Source organism: Bos indicus, chromosome 16 (assembly GCF_029378745.1).
Source record: "Bos indicus isolate NIAB-ARS_2022 breed Sahiwal x Tharparkar chromosome 16, NIAB-ARS_B.indTharparkar_mat_pri_1.0, whole genome shotgun sequence".
Lineage (NCBI taxonomy): Eukaryota > Metazoa > Chordata > Mammalia > Artiodactyla > Bovidae > Bos > Bos indicus.
The window spans coordinates 42,559,732-42,583,030 of record NC_091775.1 but is presented as its reverse complement, the minus strand read 5'-3'; the positions used below and the strand labels follow the sequence as shown (position 1 = coordinate 42,583,030).

The following is a 23,299-nucleotide window of genomic DNA, read 5'->3' as shown; positions in this document are numbered from 1 at the left end:
ACGCCTGACTCTTTGCGGCCCCATGGCCTGTAGCTTGCCAGGCTCCTCTGCCCATGGAATTTTCCAGGCAAGAATACTGGAATGGGGTGCCATTTCCTATTCCAGGATAATTGCTTATACTCCAATATAAAATTTTAAAAAGTGTTGTTTTTTTAAAAAAAAAAGGTAGCATAGCCACTCTTGGCCGAAGGCCAGGATTTCAAGTGAATTTCTACTGCAGGCCAACTCTTCTTGGTTCTCATGGTGTTGGGAGAATCCAAGGCCAAGTGAGGCTCAACACAAAAATGTGTTGAGATCAGTTAGCAATGTCTGCCCTGAGTGCAGGCAGGGAGAGTGGAGGTTGTTCCCAGGCTGATGTCTGACAGTGGCCAGAGAGGTCCTCCTGGTGTCCAACACTCAGAGCGAATCCTTTCCTCTGCCCCCAAATCCAGAGACCCAGTCCCACAATGCAAGGTGCAGACGCCTCTGCCCTGGGCGCTTCCTGCCATGTTGGTCAGTCACCAGATGGACAGAGACCCATGTCATGTCCCACCTCTGACATTAACCTGAGGAGTGATCTTAGATGTGCCCCTTCCTCCCTGGGCCCTTGTCTGTGATGGGTTGATGTGAAGATACATCCCGTGAGATTTGACACATCCCTTTGGGCACAGTTACCCACTCCTGACGTCACCTCTCTTCATCCTCCGTTCCCTTCTCTGTCCCTAGACAACCTTTTGGTCCTCACTGTGGCTACGAAGGAGACCGAGGGGTTCCGACGCTTTAAGCGCTCAGCTCAGTTCTTCAACTACAAGATCCAGGTAGGGGGCTCCCTGGGTGGGGGCAGAGACAGCCGAGGGGAGGTGCTGGACAGATAGAAGTCACGATGCTCGGTCTGTCAGATGCCCAGGTGGGGCTGGAAATTGAGCTGGCCAGGTTTCTTTTTAGCAAAAGCCCATGTTAAGGGGCCTGTCTCTGCAGGCGCTGGGGCTGGGGGAGGACTGGCCTGGGGAGGCGATGTTGGCAGGCGGAGGGCTGAAGGTCCGGCTATTGAAGAAAGCCCTGGAGAAGCACGCCGACAAGGAGAACCTGGTCATTCTCTTCACAGACAGGTAGGCATCTGAGAGGTAGAAGAATATTCTAGAATGAGGCCCTGCCAGGACATCAGGGATGAGGTGGGGATTACTGTAGCTAGGGTTGCCTACAGTTCTAAGGGATCTATGCACCCCAGAAAAGACTCATTTCCACTCTTGGTGAAAAGATGGGTGGGGGGACCTGCTCAGGTATGGTGAGCTGTGCTTCTTTTAATGTATATATAGTATATATAATTTTATATATTTGTTTTTGGTTGCACTTCATTGCTGTTTGCAAGCTTTTCTCTAGTTGTGATGAGCAGGGGCTACTCCCTGGTTGCATTTCACGGGGCTTCTCATTACGGTGGCTTCTCTTGTTGCTGAGCACGGGCTCTCGGGCTCTCGGGCTTCAGTAGTCGTGGTGTACGGGGCTCAGTTTTCTCTTTGGGCTCGGTAGTTTTGGCTCCTGGGCTCTAGCACAGGCTCAGTAGTTGTGGCACATGGACTTAGTTGCTCTGTCGCATGTGGAATCTTCCCAGACCAGGGATCGAACCTGTGTCTCCTGCAGGTGGATTCTTTACCACTGAGCCATCAGGGAAGCCCGCTGAGCTATGCTTTGAGTGTGAAATGGTCACAGATTATGGGGACCATGTCTCTGCCCAGGGAGGGGGTGGAAACTTGATGGGCAGGGTCAAAGGTAACAGAGCTGATCTATTTACTAGATGTGGCCCAGGGCAGGCGTGGGAGGAGGAAAGTGTTAGTCGCTCAGTCGTGTCTGACTCTGCAACCCCGTGGCCTATAGCCCACCAGGCTCCTCTGTGCATGGGATTCTCCAGGCAAAGATACTGGAGTGGGTAGCCATTCCCTTTTCCAGGGGATCTTCCTGACCTGGGGATCGAACCTGGGACTCCTGCACTGCAGGCAGATTCTTTACCATCTGAGCCACCAGGGAAGCCTGGGCTCCTCCTGCCTGTGCCCTTCTGAGCCCCTGCTCCCCTACCAACCCCGTCTCCTCGCCGCCCTGCTCCATCTTTTCCCGGCTCTGGCCACAGCTATGATGTGGTGTTTGCCTCGGGGCCCCGAGAGCTCCTGAAGAAGTTCCGGCAGGCCAGGAGCCAGGTGGTCTTCTCGGCCGAGGAGCTCATCTACCCGGACCGCAGGCTGGAGGCCAAGTACCCGGTGGTGTCCGACGGCAAGAGGTTCCTGGGCTCTGGAGGTGAGGACCCCGGGTGCACAGTGTGTGGCGGACAGGGCAGGCTCCAGAGAGGTCCATCCACTGCCTTGGGGAGGACCCCCTGGCTCGACATCCCACATGGCTATCACGAGCTGCTGAATGCAGAGTCCTCAGAAGAACTCCTGAGTTTTTAACCTTTAAATCAGCTCCACTGCAGTCTTGCTTATCTCATTCAATAGCTCCCCTGATCTGCACAGGATAGAACAGGGAGTCACCCCCAATTCCTCCCTCCCCTCCCCCACCTCACCTTCAGCAGGTCACACCACTCCCACTCCAAGAGATCTCTGGAGTCTGCCCTCTCACATCCACACCCCTGGCCACCGCCTCTCCGGGCTGCTGGCATGGGCAGTAGTCCCCTGACTGCTCTGCCCGCCTCTAGCCTCTCCTCTTCCAGTCCATTCTCCATCCAGCACAGATGCGAGTCCACACATATTGCTCAGTGACTTCCCCTTGCACAGAGAATAAAACCCATATTTTATTCTGGATTCCCCTGTCTAGCCACGAAGGGAGGATCTGCTCCAGCAACCTTGTTTCCCTATTGGCTGAGATAGCGCAGCCCAGATGGCCTGGCCCTGGCCCAGGGGTGGAGGTGTCCTCTGGGGCGGGGCCCTTTCCTGGCTGCCCACCTGCTTTTTCTCTTCCCCTCCCACCAGGCTGCACAGTAGTTAAGGAGCTATGTGGGCTTTTCCCTCTATCCCCTCCTGCACTGTGTGACCTCGGCTCAGCCTCTGCCCTTCTCTGGGTCAAGTTTCCTGGATACCTGTCGAAAAGGGGCTCCAAACCTATGCCCCACCAGCCCTTTACTCCTGGGCTTCAGTGTAACTCATTCATTCCCCTCCTGTGTGCTGCCCAGGACCTGAACTGGTGCAGGTTAATGGACAACAGTGATTTTTCTCTCTGGGCTCAGTGGGAACTTGTCACCAAGTGGCATTAACAGATAGGCTGTTTCCAGCCTATAGACAGCACCTCCCCTCAATCCAGGAGGGCTTCTGAGAGGAGGCAGGGCTTATGAATAAAGAAGTGAAAGGTGGGTGAGAGGGAAGGCTGGGAGGAGGCCCCTGACTCAGAGGCCAGAAATTGAGTGTCTGTCTATATGTCCCCCACCCCCAGGCTTCATCGGTTATGCTCCCAACCTTAGCAAACTGGTGGCAGAGTGGGAAGGCCAGGACAGCGACAGCGATCAGCTCTTTTACACCAAGATCTTCTTGGACCCAGAGAAGAGGGTAAGCAGCAGTGGGTAGGGCTGTGAGATCTTGACACTGGATCCCCCAGACTGGGCTGCACTGGGAGCAGCCCCTACCCCCCAGACTTGACCCCCTGGGCTGGGCATTGACACCCCACTTACATATTCTTTGATTCACTCATTTATTCAGCAGGTATTAAAAAACATTTTATTTATAGTATTTACCTTTTTATTTTCGGCTGTCCTGAGTCTTTGTTGCTGGACCAGCTTTTCTCTAGTTGCAGAGAATGGGGGCTACTCTCCAGTTCTGGTGCTCAGGCTTCTCATCGCAGTGGCTTCTCTTGCTGCAGAGTCTGGGCTCCAGGGCACTCAGGCTTCAGTAGTTGCAGCAAGTGGGCTCAGTGGTTGCAGCTCCCAGGCCCTAGCGCACAGGCTCCGTAGTTGCGGTGCGCCTGCTTAGTTGCTCCATGGCCTGTGGGGTCTTCCTGGATCAGGGATTGAACCTGTGTCTCCTGCACTGGTAGGCAGATTCTTAACCACTGAGCCACCAGGGAAGCCCCAGCAGATATTTGCTGAGTTGTGTGTGAGACACTGTCAGGCGTAGGTAATGAACGAGACAGTTGGGGTTTCTGCCCTCCTGAACCCTCAAACTGGGCAGAGGAGGAATTTACAGCCTCGTGGCAGGTGGTGAGGATGGTCATGAAAGGAACTGACAGCCTGAGCTGCCCCTGGCCCACCCAACTTGGAGGAGTTCTAAGGGACTGATGAGGTCTTGACTGGACCTGGGCCCCACAGGCCAGGCCTCTGAGCCTGTCTCAAGGCAGGGATCCTTGAGGGGAGTGGAGGTGGTAGAACCGAGCAGGTGTAGCCCCAAAGCCAGCCAGTGTCCTCTGGGCAGGCAGGAAAGTTAGGGAACTCTTGGGGAGAGGGTCAGTATTCCTGGATTCTGCCCTGCACACCCCCTCAACCCCAATTTATGCTGTGTTGCCTGACAAAGGGTAAGTCACTTTCCCTCTCTGGGTCTCAATTTTTATTATCCATGAAATAATGAAGTGAAGCAGTTGGACTTGTGCAGTGGAAACTATGAACTTGATCTTTGTTGGCTCAGTCCTTCCTTCTCCTTCCCCTCTGCCTCCAGTGACATTGCTAGTAGAAGCCTGTGGTCTAAAATGGTAGAGCTGCTCTCTGTGGGATGAAGGCTGAGCCTAGAGTGTCACTTGGCCTGACCTAGGGCTCCTTGAGACATAGTCGCATCTGCAAGCAGTAGCGTTATGTTGTGAACATGGACCTCAGGGCCAGGCTGCCCGTTTCCAATGCCAGCTTAGCCAGTTACTAGCTGCATGACCTTGAGCAAATTATCCAACCTCTCTGTGCCTTGTTTTTAAATCTGTGAAATGCAATGATGATGATACTTTCTCACAAGGATGTTCTGTGGATTAAATGAGTGTGCATGTAATACTTAGAATAGTGATTGGCACCCAGTTGAGTGCTAAACAAGCATCTGTTATCACAACGGCTGTTGTTGAACCAGCTGTCCCCTTAGATTCTTTCCAGTTCAGAGAGTCCCTAGTTCTCGTGAGTAAAGGTGCTAGAGCAGTAAATCCCAGGGGCTTGGCCACTGACTGGCTTCCCAGGGATCCTAGCTGCCCTGATGTGACGGGGAAAAGTGGATGGAGGGAGAGGAAGTGGCAGAAGTGGGAGGGCTGGCTCCCCACACTGGGTGATGGAGCCCTGTCCACTGCCAGGGCTTGTTCCTGGTGCAGTCCAATACCCTCTTTCCTACAGGAGCAGATCAATATCACCCTGGACCACCGTTGCCGAATATTCCAGAATTTGGATGGAGCCTTGGGTGAGCAGCCCCGACAGGGAGGGGAATCCTGAGAGGAGTGGTAAGGAGATGAGGATTCCAGCGAAGAAGGTTCCTCTCAGCTGTTGTGCTGGGATTTTCTCTGGGGGCAGAGCTATGTCTCTTTGGGGATGAAGAAAGGAGGGCCAGAAGGTCAGTCCAGAGAACCTGCGGGACACCAGGGCTCAGACTGGGAGGGGCTGGGTGATGCACTCAGTGGGTACCCCATCCCTGCCCTGCGTCCCTGGTCCTTCAAGGTGAGCCTACTTCACCTCCTTCCCCTGCTCTCCCACCTCCCAAGTGAAGACTTCCTGAGCTGGGGGCAGGGAGTTGATGGATGACATGGGAAGCAGAGAGGCTGCTTGACACTTGAAACCACAAATGCTCTTGGCCTGGTCCCAAGTCAGTGGCTGGTGATGACGTTGCTTTGCCACTATTTTGCTGGATGACCTCAGGCAAGACACAAACACATACCCTCGGGCGTCTGTTTTCCCACCCTTAGAAAAGAGAAGTTGGACCAGATCGTTGATTGGTGATTTAATGGGGGTAAATGGACCCCTTTGAGAGTCTGAGGAGAGCTCTGGGTCCCATCCCAGCGAGGTGCAGAGACATCACACCCTTTGGTCTGTGGGTTCTGGGAGTTCATGAGCCTTGGTTAAGAAGCTGGGTCCAGACCGCTTCTTGGGTGGGTCAGGGGCTTGCACAGAGGGGCTCCCCTCACATGATCACTCACCACAAAAGGCCTCCATGCCAGGCGTCTTCTCAGGCCTCTGGGAAAAGGCCCGTTTGCATTTTATAACTGTCAGACAGAGCAGTCCTACCTGCTGTCTTATGTGCAGACTGTCTGGGTCGGAGCCCAGAACTTGGCCTCTGGGCCTGATGCTGGACAGGTCTCTGTTTTCTGACCCACAGATGAGGTCGTGCTCAAGTTTGAAATGGGCCAAGTGAGAGCGAGGAACCTGGCCTACGACACCCTCCCAGTCCTGATTCATGGCAACGGGCCCACCAAGGTAGGGAGGGGCCCCAGCCCCAGGGGAGAGTCGTGGGGGGAGAGATCCAGAATCCGGGGTTGTGCTCTCACTGTGACCCCAAGCTTCCCCTTGGGTTTGGGGCCACCTACCTGGGACACGCTCACTGCCTCTGTCCTCACATCTGAGTTCAGGATGGTGCTGCCTCTCTGTACCCGCACGGTCAGTGATGCCCTGTCTGTCTGTGCTGGACCACAGAGGAGGCACTGTCTCCATCAGGCCCAGGCGGGGCTGCCTTGAGTCATCTGTACTCTGCCACCCCAGGGCAGACTTGTTCCTACATTCAACTATCATTGCATGTTTGCACCAAGGCGTGAGGCCCCGCCAGCCCTGAACAGGACAGAATGTTCCCTGTTCTCCCAGAGCTGCAGGAGGGGCAGGGGTGCAGGCCAGCCTCCCCTGGCCCTTGAGGGACAGGCCCCTGGATCCCAACTGGTTTCTAGGAGTGTGGTCCTCAACCACTCCTTCAGAATCAGGTGGATGGGAGGGGAAGGGGAGTGTGTTTAAATGCAGGTTTCCTGACGCCGCCCAAGTGCGTGTGTGCTTAGTTGCTCAGTTGTGTCCCCCTCATTGTGGCCCCATGGGCTGTGGCCTGCCAGGCTCCTCTGTCCATGGGATTTTCCAGGAAAGAATACCGGAGTGGGTTGCAATGCCCTCCTCCAGGGGATCTTCCCAACCCTCAGGGATTGAATCCACATCTCTGGTGTCTCCTGCATTGGCAAGTGGGTTCTTTACCACTAGCGCCACCCACCCAAGAGCTGCAGTTTTGAAATGTCTGCAGGGGGGGCGCCGAGGAATCTGTATTTTACACGCTCCCAGGAGGTCCACAGGGCTTTCCAGGTGGCACTAGTGGTAAAGAACCCGTCTGCCAATGCAGAAGACGCAGGAGACGCGGCAGGTTCAGACCCTGGGTTGGGATGATCCTCTGGAAGGAGGGCATGGCAACCCACTCTAGTATTGTTGCCTGGAGAATCCCATGGACAGAGGAGCCTGGCAGGCTACAGTCCATGGGGTTACAGAGTCGGACACGACTGAAGCAACTTAGCACACACAGGCGGTTACAGATGAGGCAGCACCAAAGTCTGTGTCCTCCCTCTGCCCTGCTCAGACCAGCTTTGGTCATCTCCAAGGGTGGATATACTTTCCAAGACCTGCCCCCAACAAAGCCACATTCCTGCCCTCTTTGGGAGGGCAAAGGGCTGGGGTGCAGGCCCCCCTCCTTGGTGGTGGCTGGGGCAGGAGTGGGGCTGGCCTGGTTTCAGTCATATCCCTCGTCTCCCGACAGCTGCAGCTGAACTACTTGGGCAACTACATCCCGCGCTTCTGGACCTTCGAGACGGGGTGCGCTGTGTGTGACGAGGGCCTGCGCAGCCTCAAGGGCATCGGGGTGAGGCTGCTGGGCCCCGGGGCTCTGTCCTTGGAGTGGGAGAAGGGGAGGGGTTCTGGAAGAGACTCTGTCATCTCTGGTGGGCCCTAAAGCGGTCACCTTCCTCCTCGTCCTCACCCAGGCACCTCCTCCTGAAAGCCTTCTCAGATTGCACATGGCTCTGGCTTCCTGGGAAGCCTAAGTTCTGGTTTCTTCTGCCTGGTCCTTCAGGGGCCCTTGTAGCCCTCTCCCCATCCCATGAACCTTACTCCTCATTCATGGTCCATCTCAGACCTCATGCCAGCCAAGCTCTCTGACAGTGTGCTGTCAACCTGTCCTGGCTAGAGTCTGGACTCACGCTGCACCTGTCCCCTGTAGAGACAGCCTCCAGCTGCATCCCTGCTGGTCCCGTCCCCTGCCCCCTGCACACGCTGCTCGGAGCTCCTGCCCAGGCCCCTTTCCTGCTAAGTCCTGCAAAGCCTCTGATTTCTAGTCCCTCTGGCCATCCTCAGGGCTCAGCAGCCACTCCATGGCTGGACTATGGCTGGACTCTTGTGCCGCCCTCTCTCCCTGCAGGATGAAGCTCTGCCTGCTGTTCTGGTCGGCGTGTTCATCGAACAGCCCACCCCGTTCCTGTCCCTGTTCTTCCAGCGGCTCTTGCGCCTCCACTACCCCCAAAAACGGTTGAGGCTTTTCATTCACAACCACGTGAGTAGCAGGCTCTTGGTGGGCTCACCATGTGGTTTGGGTCGAGGGTCCACCCTTGCAAGATGCCCTGAGACCTCTGAGGAAGTAACCAAACCAGGGTTATCTGAGTCAGATGGAAGTGGGAAGTGGGCTGTATTCCCAATCACTGGGTTGACTCTGGAGTCAGACTGGCTGGGTTTGAACCCCAATATCGCTGCTTATATTAGCTGTGTGACCTTGGGCATCTTATTCAACCTCTCTGGGCTTCAGTTTTCTCATCTATTAGGTCTATTCAATAGGGATACTATTAGTGCTGGCCACATAGGATTAAACAAGTTGACCTCTGAAGCATGAAGACAAGCGCCTGATGAATAGGAAGCACATAGTAGGTGCTCTTAGCTGACGTCGTTATCGTTATTTCCCTTCCTGCTCCAGTCAGTCTTTCATTCCTCCCCCCCTTTTTTTTTGGCCAAGCTGCAGGACATGTGGGATCTTAGTTCCCCGACCAGGGATCAAACCTGTGTCCCATGCAGTGGAAGTGCTGAGTCTTAACCACTGGACCGCCAGAGGAGTCCCAGTCTTTCCTGATTCGATCTGGTGATAGTTAAATTGGTTTTCATTCCTTGAGTATAATACATTCTGAGGAGTCAAGGGGCACCTGAAGGCCTTCTACTTTGTGAATCCAGGCCTGGAATAAGTATTCTGAGCTCCCTGCCTCGCCAGCCTCTCCATTCCAGCAGGATAAAGTCCCACATCTCAGCTTTTGCTGAGAGAAGCCAAACATGCTCTTAAGTCCTGCCTGCTGTCAAAGCTCTTTGTCTTCCATAGAGTCTTAGCTGCCCTGTCTATAGTCACCCTCTTCGGAGACCTCGTGGCCCTGACTGTCTGCACCCCACCTCCAGGGACCTGTGGGCCCCGACTCAGCTCAGCTTGTCTGTCTCACAGACATTCAACTGTCCTTCCTGAAAACAGGAGGAGGTTGTAGACCCTGCCCTTGGGAGGCTCCCAGCTTCCCTGGAGTCATCAGACCTCATGCGCATAAATTGTGACTTTGTGTAGAAAAAGAGAATTGTCCCAGATGGTCTTTGAGGACCTACTGTGTGCTCTTGTCTGACTTGTCAACTCCTTGCAGTGACCCCATGGGGAGACAGGATTGCCCTCCCATTTTACAAGGGAGGAAACTGAAGCTGAGACAGGTGACTTGTCCAAGGCCATGCAGCTCACTGGAGCAGATCCAGGCTTCGCTCCGAACCCTGGGTTTGTTTTTAAACACCCTGCTCTTCCTTTTTCCCCATGCAAGGGGCTCCAGGTATAAACTTTTTCGAAGTGCCGTTTGAACATTACCTGGAGTGTTTTATAGCAAACTCTGGGCCATACCTGGGACCAGCAGAACTGGTCATCAGTGACTGATGTGGGGCCTGTGGGGTGAGGGGCGCTGTCCTGGTGACAGAGGCTTTTAAGAGGCCTGTAGACCTGGTCTAGTCAGGGGAGGATGGTCAGAGGCTGGCTTCCCAGGTGGCACTAGTGGTAAAGAACCCACCTGCCAATGCAGGAGACATAAGAAATGTAGGTTCGATCTCTGGTTTGAGAGTATCGAGGAAATGGCAGCCCACTCCAGTATTCTTGCTTGGAGAATCCCATGCGTGGAGGAGCTTGGTGGCCTATAGTCCAGGGGTCACAAAGATTCAGACACGACTGGAGTGACTTAGCATGCACGCACGATCAGAGGCTGGCCAGGAAGGGCACTCCAGGCAGAAGGTCTGACGATGGCAGAGTTCCAGGGAGCAAGTTCCAGCAAGTGGCCGGGGATGCACCAGCAATGAGAGGGAGCAGCCTGGGGCAGCAGAAGACGCTGTGGTCCCAGGGGGTGGAGCCTCATCCTAAGCCTCCATCCCTTTGCCCCCAGGAGCAGCACCACAAGGCTCAGGTGGAGCAGTTCCTGGCAGAGCACGGCGATGAGTACCAGTCTGTGAAACTGGTGGGCCCCGAGGTGCGGGTGGCCAACGCAGACGCCAGGAACATGGGCGCGTGAGTTGAGGGTCATGGCGGAGGGGCCGTGTAATCAGGAGCCCCGGGCGGGGAGACAGAGGTTCAGAAGGCTATGTGGTGTTCAGCAAGTCCTGCCCCTCCCTTGACCTTGGTGTTCTCATCTCTCAAATGGGGAAACCGTTGAGTCAACCTCAATGCTCCTGGGGAGGGCTGAGCAAAGGAGAAGCAAAGGAGAGACAGAGAAGGACTGGAGGCCAGAGGAGATAAATGCTGACAATTGGAGAAACAGCCTCTGATTTTTTTCCTTTATCATGGAAATAAACAAGTTTAATTTGTGTTGACTATAAAAGAGTTAGAAAGTGCAGATCCGAGATTGGCAAACTCCTTCTAAAGGACCAGCTAGTAAATCTATGTAAGTTGGCTTTGAGGGCTCTGCCGTGACCACTCAGCCTGGCTATTAGAGCATGAATGAGCGTGGCTGTGCTCCAATAACATTTTCTTTATCAACACTGAAATTTGAAGTGCATATGATTTTCACATGACTTCTTTTGATTTTTATTTTCCCCACCCATTTAGAAATGTGAAACTGTTCTTACAGATTTGTGATTGCCACGGGGTGGGAGAGGGATGGACTGGGAGTTTGGGATTAGCAGATGCAAACTGTTACATAGAGAATGGAAAAACAAGGTCCTACTGTGTACCACAGGGAACTATATTCAATATCCTGTGATAAACCATGATGGAAAAGAATATGAAAAAAATGTCTGTGTATATATATATGTACAACTGAATCACTTGGCTGTATAGCAGAAATTAGCATTGTGAATCAACTATACGTCAATAAAGTAATTTGACAAAAGTTCTTGGGGATTCTTTTAGTGGTCCAGTGGTTAAGACTCCATGCTTCCACTGCAGAGGGGCACGAGTTCGATCCCTGGTCAGGGAACTAAGATCCCGCATGGCGCATAGCACAGTCAAAAAAAGAGAAAAGGGTCAAAACCTCAGGCAGTGGGCTAGATTTGCACTGTGCTCCATAGTTTGCTGAGCCTGGCACCAGTAAACAGAAAGAACATAGATTTTTAAGAAAATTTTAACTATTACTGATTTACAATATTGTGCTAGTTTCAGGTGTACAACTTCAGATTCTTTTCTATTAAAGGTTATTACAAGGTATTGAATATCATTATCTTTCTGGCATCTGGCACCCAGTGCCCTGAAAGCCTTGGCACTGGGGAGAGTAGGCCCACAGGCAGGTTCCTACACTGCTTGGTGCTATGGGGCCATTATTTACTGTGCTGGACAGTAAATCCTTGTTGTTTATTTTTTGTATATTAGTGTGTATCTGTTAATCCCATACTCCTAATTTATCTCTTCCCCTTCCCCCTTTTTCACTTTAGTAACTGTGTTTTTATTTTCTATGTCTGTGAGTCTATTTCTGTCTTGTAAATATGTTGGTTTGTGTTATTTTTTTAGATTCCACATGCAGGTGATATCATATGACATTTGTCTTCTCTGTCTGACTGATTTTACCTAGTGTGAGATTTTTAAAGCTTTTGGTGTAGGTTGCCAGACTGTCCTCTGGAAAGGCACAGCCAGTTTACCCATAGCACAGAGCAGTGTAGGGACCTGTCTGTGGGCCTGCTCTCCCCAATGCCCAGGTTTCCAGGGCACTGGCTGCCAGATGCCAGGCTCTGGGCCTTGTCTTGACAGCTTTGTAGTCCAGGGGTTGGGTCTCAGAGTCGGGAGGGACCTCGAGGCGGCTGGTGCCAGCCTGCAGCAGGGCTGACCTGAGCTCCCTAAAGACCCTTGGCTGGTACCTGGTGATGACAGATGTGGGCAGCAATGGGGACTGCAGGTGCAGGGATCCTGGGTGGTGGGGAGGTGAGCACCAGCACCCTGACCCCAACGACCCTGTGTTCCCTCCCCACAGGGACTTGTGCCGGCAGGACCGTGGCTGCACTTACTACTTCAGCGTGGATGCCGACGTGGCCCTGACTGAGCCCAAAACCCTGCGGCTGCTGATCGAGCAGAACAAGTGAGGCTGTGGGCTGGCCGCGGCCGGCTGGCAGGCAGGCCCTCAGGGCTCACGATGGCCCTGGACCCGAGTCTGGGCTTGGGGTGGGGGCCCCTCCCCTGCCTGTCTCCTCCTCCACATTGGCCTCACCTGTGACCCTGGGCTGTTCCCAGCCTGGCTATCTTGTCTTTACACACACACACACACATTCTCTAGTTGCGGTGAGTGAGGGCTACTCTTTCTGCAGTGCACAGGCTTCTCATTGCAGTGGCTTCTCTTATTGCAAAGCACAGGCTGTAGGCGCATGGGCTTCGGTAGTTGCACCCCACAGCCTCAGTAGTTGTGACTCATGGGCTCTAGAGCACAGGCTCAGTAGTTGTGGTGCTCAGGCTTAGTCGCTCTGCGGCATATGGGACCTTCCTGGACCAGGGATCGAACCTGTGTCTCCTGCATTGGCAGGTGGATTTCTTATCCACTGTACTGCCAGGGAAGTCCTGGCTACCTTGATTTAGTCTAGGATGTTCTCCACCTCCTGGCTCCAAGCTCCAAGCTGTCCCACCCCCTACCCCCACCCCTCCTCCTCTGTGCCTTTCCTGGCTGCTCTGTGAGGGGCAGGGGGAGCTGGCACCAGATGGGCCAGACCCCACCCCAGGCCCTACTCCAGGGAGGTCCTTGCAGGTTGAAGGCACTCTCCCTCCCCTTCCCCACACCTGGACCTGCCCCAACCTCCCCTCAGGCAGAGGGACTCCCTCTGAGATGCTCCCTTCCCCAGGAACGTTATCGCCCCATTGATGACCCGCCATGGGAGGCTGTGGTCGAACTTCTGGGGGGCACTGAGTGCAGATGGCTACTACGCCCGCTCCGAGGACTACGTGGACATCGTGCAGGGGCGGCGTGTGTGAGTACCTGCAGGATGGGGGGACACCCTCCTCTGTCTTCCACCTGGCCTTGCCTCCCCCAGTATTCCTGTCCTTGTTGTGCTCAAATTCCTGCTGAACTGAAGCAAGGAAGACTGCAGTCAGACACACAGAAGGACTTCCTGACAATTATCCTGGGGCCATGTGCCCAGAGTAGGGGAATCAAATCAGCACCATCCTGCCCTCCCAGCCTGTGACTTCCCCCTCGTCTGACCCCTGACCCCCAGCCTATGACTCCACACCATTGCCTGTGACCCCCTCCATCTTCCCCTCTCTCCCTTAGGGGTGTCTGGAATGTACCCTACATCTCAAACATCTACCTGATCAAGGGAAGCGCCCTGCGGGCTGAGTTGCAGGAGACAGACCTGTTCCACCACAGCAAGCTGGACCCCGACATGGCCTTCTGTGCCAACATCCGGCAGCAGGTTAGCTGGGCTGGGCAGTCAGAAGAGGCCCCGTTGATGGGGAAGACGAGTTACCTTGTTCCCGTGGGCCCTGTGGCTTCTGAGATCCCAGCAGGACTGCTTACAGGCTGCCAGGCCCTGGTGGGGGCACTTGGAGCCCCAGGCATGAGGGCTGCCCCTCGGGATCTGTAGGATCATTTTAGCAGACCCAGTTATCACACTATCTTTATCTTTTTAAAAATTTGTGTTTATTTATTTGTGGCTGTGCTGGGTCTTCATTGCTGTGCGGGCTTTCCTCTAGATGCAGTGAGCAGGAGCCGCTCTCTAGTTGCAGTGCCTGGTCTTCTCATTGCAATGGCCTCTCTTCTTGTGGCTCCCGGGCTCTGGAGCACAGGCTCAATAGTTGTGGCGCACAGGCTTCGTTGCTCCATGGCCTGTGGGATTTTCCTGGACCAGGGATTGAACCCACATCTCCTGCAGTGGCAGGTGGAGTCTTTACCACTGAGCCACCAGGGAAGCCCTACACAATCTCTTTTATGTACATTTTGACAGAGCCCACAGAAAACTGAACTTTCCACCTTTACTCCAAGTAATATGCCCAAGAGATGCCCTTACTATTTCCCTGTGCCCCACTCGATACTATTTTGTGGTTATTTTTTTTTTAAATGTGACAGCGGGATGATGTTTTCCTTGTGCCCACAACTCACTCCAGGATCAGAACTCCATCCTTTTCTTTTGCACGCTCATTCTTTCACTCCTGTTCAGTCCTCCAGGAAGTCTTCCTTGATTGCCTCAGGCCTTGGGCACTTGGGAAATGGAGTGACCCACAATGGGTTGTGAATTTAAATATGGTGGGTAGAGGAGGCTTCAGTTTTGCCCACGCCAGGGGTGGGGTGTGCAGGAGAAGGGAGGCTCTCTTCCATCCAGCCTCTTCTCCCCAGGATGTGTTCATGTTCCTGACCAACCGGCACTCCTTTGGCCACCTGCTCTCCCTGGACAGCTACCAGACCACCCACCTCCACAACGACCTCTGGGAGGTGTTCAGCAACCCCGAGGTGAGGCCCTGGGTGGGTGGGCAGGCATGGGAACAAAAGGGACCTCTGTGATCCTGTGACCTGAGGCATCTCCCTCCCAGAGCCTGACCTTGGCTGGGCTGGGACCCCATGGTCCCCCCTGGCTCCCTCCACCCCAGAGGGCTTGTCAGGCAGGATTCCAGTGTGGAGAGGAGAGTGTCTCTCGAGGCAGCGCCATCTGGTGGAGGAGGGACCTGGAGTTAGAGGCTGAGGTTTGTGGTCCATCAGCTGTGACAGTTAAACCTGTCCGCCTTTGGGGCCTCGGTTATCTTTTTTTTCCAGGCAAGGCTTTACTGGGGCCCCTTCTGCAGCAGTGGGGAGTGAGAACTAACGTCAGGCTCCCTTGCTCACTCTCTTCCTGAGGAGAGTTTGTTCTGAGAGAGTCCTGAGCTTGTTCCCTGTATAGGGTGAGAGTTGGGTTGTGTCCAGGGGTCCGGGCGGAGCAGTAGCTTAGGTGTTTTGCCCTCTGATGTTGAGTGCAGGGGGCATGCTCAGTACCCCGATTTTGCTCTTGGCTCTTGAGAAGTGGCAGTGGAGGTTGTTTAGTCCTTCCGTTATCTTTTGTCCAGAATCTATGGGGCCTCAGTTATCTCAGCTCTAAAATGGGCATGCTATCCCAGCCTGCCTCACCTCTGAGGGTGCTGTGCTGATCAGAGGAGGAGGAAGTCCTGACAGCATCACTAGATGTTCAAGCCTGTGGCTGATGTGGGCACAGGCACATACCTGCAGGGGGACCTATACATGTGCACTCACATGCAAACATGGACTCCCATGGACATACTTGTGCGCCCAAACAGCTCACATGACCCAGCGGGCAGAGGCGCATACAGGCTCCCCCACTCCCACCCCCAATGCTCCCGCACCCCACCGGGCCTGGGGGGCAGAACTCCCTCTTGGAACAGCCCATGCAGGTGAGTCCCAGCTGGCCCAGGCTGGCCCGAGGACCCAGCTCCCCCTCTCCCCACAGGACTGGAAGGAGAAATACATCCACGAGAACTACACCAAGGCCTTGGCGGGGAAGATGGTGGAGATGGTAAGGCCCCAGCGCCCTCTGTGAACAAAGCTGCTGGATTTACACCCTGCAGCGGCTGCAGGGGACAGACGGCAGAGCAACAAGACCAGCTGACCTGGGGGAGGAGCAGGAGCCCCCATCCTGTGCTCTGGTGCTGCATGGGGCAAGGGAACATGCAGTGGGGTGCCCCTGCATCTTGATGGCACTTTGCAGCTGGAGTCTTCGGGGGTGGAGGGGCCTGAGGCATCTTCCCTGGCCAGAGCAGGAAAGAAGAAAATGTCCCCAATTGTGGTCTCAGCTGTGGACTGTGGGCCTAGAATGAGAAACAGATGCTTCCTTCTCTGCTTCTCCTGGAGTCTGTGGGCCTCTGCTCCCTGGATCTGCATATTCCTTTCCAGGCTTAGGCAACTCTGTGACCTTGGCTGAGAAGGGCCAGCTCTGAGCTCTGGTTCCTCCTCCCTTCAGCAGCCTGCTGAGCTCCTGTTCCCTGGGGACACTTGTGGAGACACGGAGGGCTCACAGACTGGGGTTTGGGACTGACATAGGCCACATGAGGGGCCTTGCCTGCAGCGGGGTCTGCAGAGGGCCGTGGGGGCAGCGGGAGGACGAAGTGATGCTTCTCTGGACCCTGTGACTGAATCCCCGCCCTCCTCAGCCTTGCCCGGACGTCTACTGGTTCCCCATCTTCACGGAGACGGCCTGTGATGAGCTGGTGGAAGAGATGGAGCACTACGGCCAGTGGTCCCTGGGAGATAACAAGGTGGGGGTCCAGATGCCTGGACTGCGATGGTGGGATGCTGCCCTTTCCCCATGCCTGCCCTCGGGGCTCTTTTCTTGACAAGCTAGCCAACCTCTCTGGGACTCCTAGAGATGGGGGCATTGGCAGGGGTGCCTGCAGACACTTAGGAGTAGAGGGAGTGAGAAATGGGATGGAATGTTGGTCTTCAAGTTGCCATTGCTGCTGGGTGACTTAGAGCTGCCTTTGTCTTGAATTGCTAGGTTTCCAGTTCCTGGTGTGTCATTAGAATGATTTCTCTTCCTTCCCCAGATTGGGCATGGAGATGGGGAGGAATGAGATAATGTGGGATGCAGAAGGATTTGGAAGCGACAGCAGTGTTAAGATCACCAGACACCAGTGTTAAGAAGCAAGGGGCATGGTGCATGTGACAGGCTGTGCCTTCCCTGTACGAGGAATTCATACCTGCAAGCCTCTTAGAAAGTTCAGGAGCCATTTTTAAAGGCACATGAACCCCTGGGCCTATATGCCGCTGGGACCAGCTAACATCTGGGCTAGCAGCTGGACTAAGCATGGTTCATGGGTCTGCCCAACTGACATACTTGGTGCCAGAGCTCATCTCCAGAACCCAGTAACCCAAATAGCCCACATGTGGGGTCTGGTGAACTCTTGTGCTCCAGTGACCCAGCCAGCACTGGGGCTCTAGTACCCCAACTAACCTGTGGCCTCTGCGTTGGTTTTCTGTGCTGCGTAACAAATCACCACAAAGCTTATCAGCTTAAAACAATACCCATTTATTATCTCCCAGTCTCTGTGGGTTGGGAGTCCGGCTCAGTGTCTCACGAGGCTGCAGCCCTGGTGTCATCCGGGACTGGGCTCCCATCTGAAGCTTGGGGTCCTTTTCCAACCTCATGTGACAGAACTCACATCCTTGCAGCTGCATCATTTCAGGCAGCTTGCCTTTTCTGGGCCAGCAGGACACAAAATCTCTGTCTTCCAAACCCTCCTTGAAGGCCCACCTGAGATGATCTCCCTCTGGATGAACCCAAAGGCAGTAGATATTACATTAATTACATCTCCTGAATCCCTTCACTTTTGTCCTGTAACCTAACCTTACCCCATCAGGTTCACAGGTCAAAGGGAGGGAATTTAGACAGAGCATGTACACCAGGGGGGCTTCCTGGGTGGCTCAGGGGTAAAGAATCCACCTGCCATGCTGAAGACACAGGAGACGTCAAGGGTTCTATCCCTGGGTCGGGAAGATCCCTTGGAGGAGGGCATGCAGCCCACTTCAGTATTCTTGCCTGGAAAATCCCATGGACAGAGGAGCCTGGCAGGCTACAGTCCATGGGGTCGCACAGAATCAGACACGACTGAAACACGCACTACACCAGGGAGCTGGAATTTCATGGTGTGTGTTAGGGGGTTAGATCTTAGAATTCTGCTTACCAAATTCTCCTTGGTCACGTCTAGGACAACCGCATCCAGGGTGGCTACGAAAACGTGCCAACCATCGACATCCACATGAACCAGATCAACTTTGAGCGGGAGTGGCACAAGTTCCTGGTGGAGTACATCGCCCCCATGACGGAGAAACTCTACCCGGGCTACTACACCAGGGTGGGTGCGACTGGGGTGCAACCGGGATGAGGGTGTGGGGTGGAGTGGTTGGGGGAGGGGAGGAAGGCGTTCCAGGCTTGGGGGAGAGTTTACTGAATATTTAGTCTCCAGGAGTGGCGTCTCCTCCCTTCAGGGGTGAGGCTAGGCCCCCGGAAGGTGGGGCCTCGGGAGGCGGATACTGTGGGCGGGGCCTCGGGAGTCATCTAGTTGGTAAGGGGAGGCCACTCTGCCTCCAGCCAGGACTCACTTCTTTGCATCCTCCTCTGTGTACTTAAATCTTGCTCTAGAGGCTCATATAAGCCCGTGTTAGCTGGCTGGCATGCTCATTCCTTTAGTTCCCTCCCTCGTGTGTCTGGCTGCCTCTTTTGACTTTTGCCCTCCTTCACTCAGTCACCTCCTCCTTGTTTACCCTGGTTTTCTCCAAACACCTGCTTTGAGTGTGCCAGGGCCTTGCCCCCAAGGAATCACCAGCCAGAAAGTCGTGAGGGTTACGTTTATTTCCTCTCTTCTCTTCATCTTCTTCTCCTGCTCTTCCTTCCTCCCTCCACGTCCTCCCTTTCTTTACTTTTCCTTCCCTTCCACCCCATGTTTTAATTGAGAAACTTGTCTGTGCCAGACGCTGGAGAACACAGCATAAGCAGATCTGCTGTCTTGGTCGACTTTGCAGCGATTGGATGAGGGGTCCCTTCTGTGCACCCCTGCCTCTCCCAGCATTTGGGGGCCTCTCTCTAACTCCAGTTCTCTTGTCCCACGTCCTTGGCGCAGGCCCAATTCGACCTGGCCTTTGTCGTCCGCTACAAGCCCGATGAGCAGCCCTCGCTGGTGCCACACCACGACGCCTCCACCTTCACCATCAACATCGCCCTGAACCGGGTTGGAGTGGATTATGAGGTGAGCAGGGGGCATCTTGGGCCAGGGGCGGGCCAGGGCCAGGGCTGACAGGAGTAAGCAGCTCACAGAGTGGCCAGTCAGGGTATGCCAGTGCCAGAGAACCCTAAGGAGAAGGTGCCTGGTGCGTGGAGACGGCTTCTTAGAAGAGGTGGGCTCAGAGCACAATTTGGTTGGGGGGAGAAAGCTTTAGATACAACAGAGCAAGGATTCGGGATGTCTGGGGGCCAGACTGGCTGGGCTTGGGTCCTACCTCCCTCTCACCAGCTCTGTGTAACAGGTAACCAGGTACGTTTCTTAGCATTTCCCTCATATCTTAGATGGGAAAACCTAGAGGACCCTCTGTAGAATTGTGAGAATTAAATGAGCTCATCCAGGTAATTGCTTATGTGAATCCATAATAAGTAATCAAGGAAAATAATAGCTATTAGTAATAAAAAGTTTAGGGTTTTCATCACTCTTGAAATAAGAGGGCAGCTTTGGGAATGGCAGGACAAGATTAGAGTAGGTGTGGGGCACAGGCTTGTGACCAGAGTGGGGGATGGGGAAACCAGGAAGACTTGAGAGTGCGGAGGGAGTAGTTGGGGGCTTCAGGGCCCCAAGGAAGGGCCTCTAGGTGTGATCAGCTAGAGAGACAGCCATTTATTCACCATTTACTCCTTAAGCTGCTATTTTCTTTTAAGAGTCTTTGTGGAATTTGTTACAATATTGTTTTTGCTTTATGTTTTGTTTTTGTTTTTTGGCCATGAGGTATGTGGGATCTTAGTTCCCTAACCAGGAATCTAACTCACATCCTCTGTGTTGAACAGCAAAGTCTTAACCACTAGACCGCAGGGGAAGTCCCAAGTTACTATTTATAAAGGCTTCTAGGGACTCAGCCCTGGGCAGGCATTGTGAAGGACACCCATAAAACACCTATCATTTTTTTGAGAGTTTACAGTATATCAGGGGTTTTCATAGGGGACAGTGATTCCCTCTCAGCAGACACTGGCGATAACTGAAGACATTTTCAGTTGTCACAACTATGAGGGTACTATTGGCATCTCTTGGGTAGAAGCCAGGGGTACCCAGGACAGCTCCCCCATAAGAAAGATTATCTGGCCCATGTGATGATAACTGTACAGCAGTGTAAATGTACTTATTATCATTGTATACTTGATAATGATTATGATGGTAAAGTTTATGTTATGTGTATTTGCCACAATTAAAAAATAATTATCTAACCCAACATGTCCATAGTGCTAAGGTTGAGAAACCCAGCCCTAAGCTAGCTCTTACTTGTATCTTCTCATTTAATTCTCACAACTCTGTACAGTTTAATGTCCATTTTCCAGAAGGGCAAACTGAGGTTCAGGTTGGTCACAGAGTCACTGCCCAGTGCTGCCTGCCTCCAAGGCCAGTGCTTCTGATTCCTTGCTCTTTGCTGAGTGTCTTCCTTAGGCAGCTCATGGCTGTCGCTCCACAGGGCATCCCCAGGCAGGCTGTACTGAGGGGCCCCTTGGCTGTGATGGCTCAGATGGGAGAATGGGGGTGGGGGTGGGGGGAGAGCCCGGTGTCCGTTGGGGAACTGGCACTTCCTGTTGGGGAATCCACACTTCCTGTCTCGCAGGGCGGGGGCTGTCGGTTCCTGCGCTACAACTGCTCCATCCGAGCCCCACGGAAGGGCTGGACCCTGATGCACCCCGGGCGACTCACGCACTACCACGAGGGGCTCCCCACCACCAAAGGCACCCGCTACATCGCAGTCTCCTTCGTCGATCCCTAACTGGCTGGGAGCGGCCACCACAGACCTTTTCCTCTTGGTCAACAACCACTGCCCAGCAGCCTCCGGCGCCTCGGGGCCCAGGGAACGGGATCCAGCCTCCAGGCTCTTGACCTCTCACTGCTTTTGAGCCACCTTCGGAGAGACGGGGCCGCAGGCCAGACAGAGGCAGAGCATAGCTCCTTGGCTGGGACCTTCCTGGTGCTCTGGATGTCTTCCAGGGAAAAACTGTTCACTTTCACTGCTTTGTAGCAACTGGTCTTTTCTCACCCATCTTCCTGAAAAACCCAGTCCCACTTCCTCTGCTTCTTCCAGGGGGCAGTGCTTGAGCACAACAGAGGCTGACCCAGCTGCCCAGAGAGACTCTAGGGGTGAGAAGTCACACCCCAGAGCTTCTCCCCAGCAGAGCTGCAGCCTCAGGGGCCTTCTGCTCCAGGGTTGATACTGAGACCTGGGTCAGACTCAAGTCCCCACATGACCGTGGGACTGCAGCAGCCCCATCCTCCCTGGCTCCTATCATGGGAGCAGAACGCTATCCCTTGGAGATGGTGACTCAGAAAACCTCCTGGGAGACAGGAAGTGCATGGATGTCGCAGCTCCATCCTCTGCTTGACCTTTGCTGGGGGTGGGGCAGAGCAGGGAGTGGTGTATCTGCACACTGCACTATGTCATCCTGTCCTGGATGCCTCTGGAGAGAGGGACAGACAGAAACAGCGTTCCTATTAAAGGTCATTCAAACCACTGAGTGGGAGATGCTGGGGTAGGTGGGTGTGCACGTGTCAGGGCGGGTGTCTGCAGGGAGAGGTTTTAATAGTGAGGAAGGCTGGCTGTGTCAGCAGATTGGGTGACTTGTTTCTCACACCAAGTCACATGTGGTCTCTGTCTCATTTGTATATTTCATAAACCCTCCATGTGAGCCAGGCCCTGCTACCTGGGGCGCATGGTGTCATCTCCCAAGATCCAAACCAGGTGTCACTCTCCTCTGAAGCCTTTGCCGACCACCCTTCCTGCGCACATGAACATCAGGGAACAGAGAACTTCTGGTGGTCCTGCCACACCCTGGGCAGATTTGTAGCATCTGTAACACGTCAAGGCATTTATTAATGTTATGAAGTGTTAGTTGCTCGGTTTTGTCTGACTCTTTGTGACCCCACGGACTGGAGCCTCTGTCCATGGGATTCTCCAGGCAAGAATGCTGGAGTGGGTAGCCAGTCCCTTCTCCAGGGGATCTTGACCCAGGGATTCAATCTGGGTCTCCCGCATTGCAGGCAGATTCTTTACTGCTTGAGCCACCAGGGAAGCCCATTTATTAATAAGTGCCAGTCTCTGTCCACCCCTGCTGTGGGCTGGCCATCATGCATGTCAGGCACTCAGCATGCAGTCTTCTGGGGTGGGGACTAGCATTGCCTTTTTATAGATGAGGAAATGTAGGCTTGGAGGGGCCAAGTAATTGACCTAAAGTCACAGAAGTAAGTGGTAAGGATGGGGATTTGAATATGATTTCAGTAGAAATCTGGTCCCTGCCCCACCCCCACCTTCTAGGTACCCTCTAGTCACGGATGGGGACAGAAAAAAAACAAAATGCAGTTCACTGTGAACCCAGGGTGATAAATGTCACAATGGCTATAAGAACTGTGGGGAGCTTAGTTTTTCTAGGTGATTTTTGCCCCCCAAGGGCCATTTGGCAATGTCTAAAGGGATTTGAGGTGGTCACAACCTGGGAAGGGGGTTGGAATGCTGCTGGCAGTAGTGGGTCGGGGCCAGGAATGATCCTAGACATCCTACAAGACATCCTGGCTACCAACAAAGACTTGACCCCAATACCACTGGTGCTGAGACTGAGAAGCCTGCTGGTGGTGCTTTAGTCGTTAAGTCATGTCCGACTCTTGAGACCCCATGGACTGTAGTCTGCCAGGCTCCTCTGTCCATGGGATTCTCCAGGCAAGAATACAGGAGTGAATTGCCATTTCATTCTCGAAGCTATCTTCCCAATCCAGGGATCGAACCTGGGTTTCCTGCATTGCAGGCAGATTCCTTACCGACTGAGCCACGGGGAAGCCAAGAAGCCTGCTAGCAGATGCCATTTAAGCTGGGCCTTGGAGGGGGAGGAGGTTTCTAATAGGTAGAGACATTCTCCAGGTCAGGAGATGGAGCTGTCAAGACATAGGTGGGACTGAGAAGCAGGTTGGCTGGTATGGGTGATGTGGAGGGGATCAGATTGCAAAACCCATTTTCTGTGGCTAAGGAGAGTTGGACTTTATTTAGTTGGAATCATTCAGGGGTTTTTCATATGTGTCCTAAGGAGATAGTTTTTTTTAATTAAAAAGTTGAAGTATAATTCATTTACATTTTTCAGGTATACAGCAAAGTGATTCCATTATATATACTTTTCCACTATAGGCTACTGGGCTTCCCTGGTGGCTCAGTGGTAAAGAATCTGCCTACCAAGCAGGAGACATAGGTTTGATCCCTAGGTTGGGAAGATCCTCTG

At 53.7% G+C, this 23,299-nt stretch overlaps 1 protein-coding gene across 1 annotated transcript in view; it reads left to right on the top strand.

Moving 5' to 3' along the window:
* Positions 1-21,550, top strand: part of PLOD1 (procollagen-lysine,2-oxoglutarate 5-dioxygenase 1) — a 29,486-nt gene extending 7,936 nt beyond the window's left edge. Inside the window, exons 2-19 of the mRNA XM_019976596.2 lie at positions 706-797; positions 958-1,088; positions 2,102-2,265; positions 3,394-3,506; positions 5,252-5,315; positions 6,225-6,322; positions 7,626-7,727; positions 8,283-8,414; positions 10,300-10,421; positions 12,313-12,417; positions 13,169-13,294; positions 13,597-13,738; positions 14,659-14,772; positions 15,758-15,823; positions 16,458-16,562; positions 18,012-18,158; positions 18,924-19,049; positions 20,656-21,550. Of these exons, the coding sequence (XP_019832155.1) occupies positions 706-797; positions 958-1,088; positions 2,102-2,265; positions 3,394-3,506; positions 5,252-5,315; positions 6,225-6,322; positions 7,626-7,727; positions 8,283-8,414; positions 10,300-10,421; positions 12,313-12,417; positions 13,169-13,294; positions 13,597-13,738; positions 14,659-14,772; positions 15,758-15,823; positions 16,458-16,562; positions 18,012-18,158; positions 18,924-19,049; positions 20,656-20,811 (2,105 nt within the window). The 3' untranslated portion in view covers positions 20,812-21,550. The remainder of the gene's footprint in view (positions 1-705; positions 798-957; positions 1,089-2,101; positions 2,266-3,393; positions 3,507-5,251; positions 5,316-6,224; positions 6,323-7,625; positions 7,728-8,282; positions 8,415-10,299; positions 10,422-12,312; positions 12,418-13,168; positions 13,295-13,596; positions 13,739-14,658; positions 14,773-15,757; positions 15,824-16,457; positions 16,563-18,011; positions 18,159-18,923; positions 19,050-20,655) is intronic.
* Positions 21,551-23,299: the final 1,749 nt, after the last annotated feature.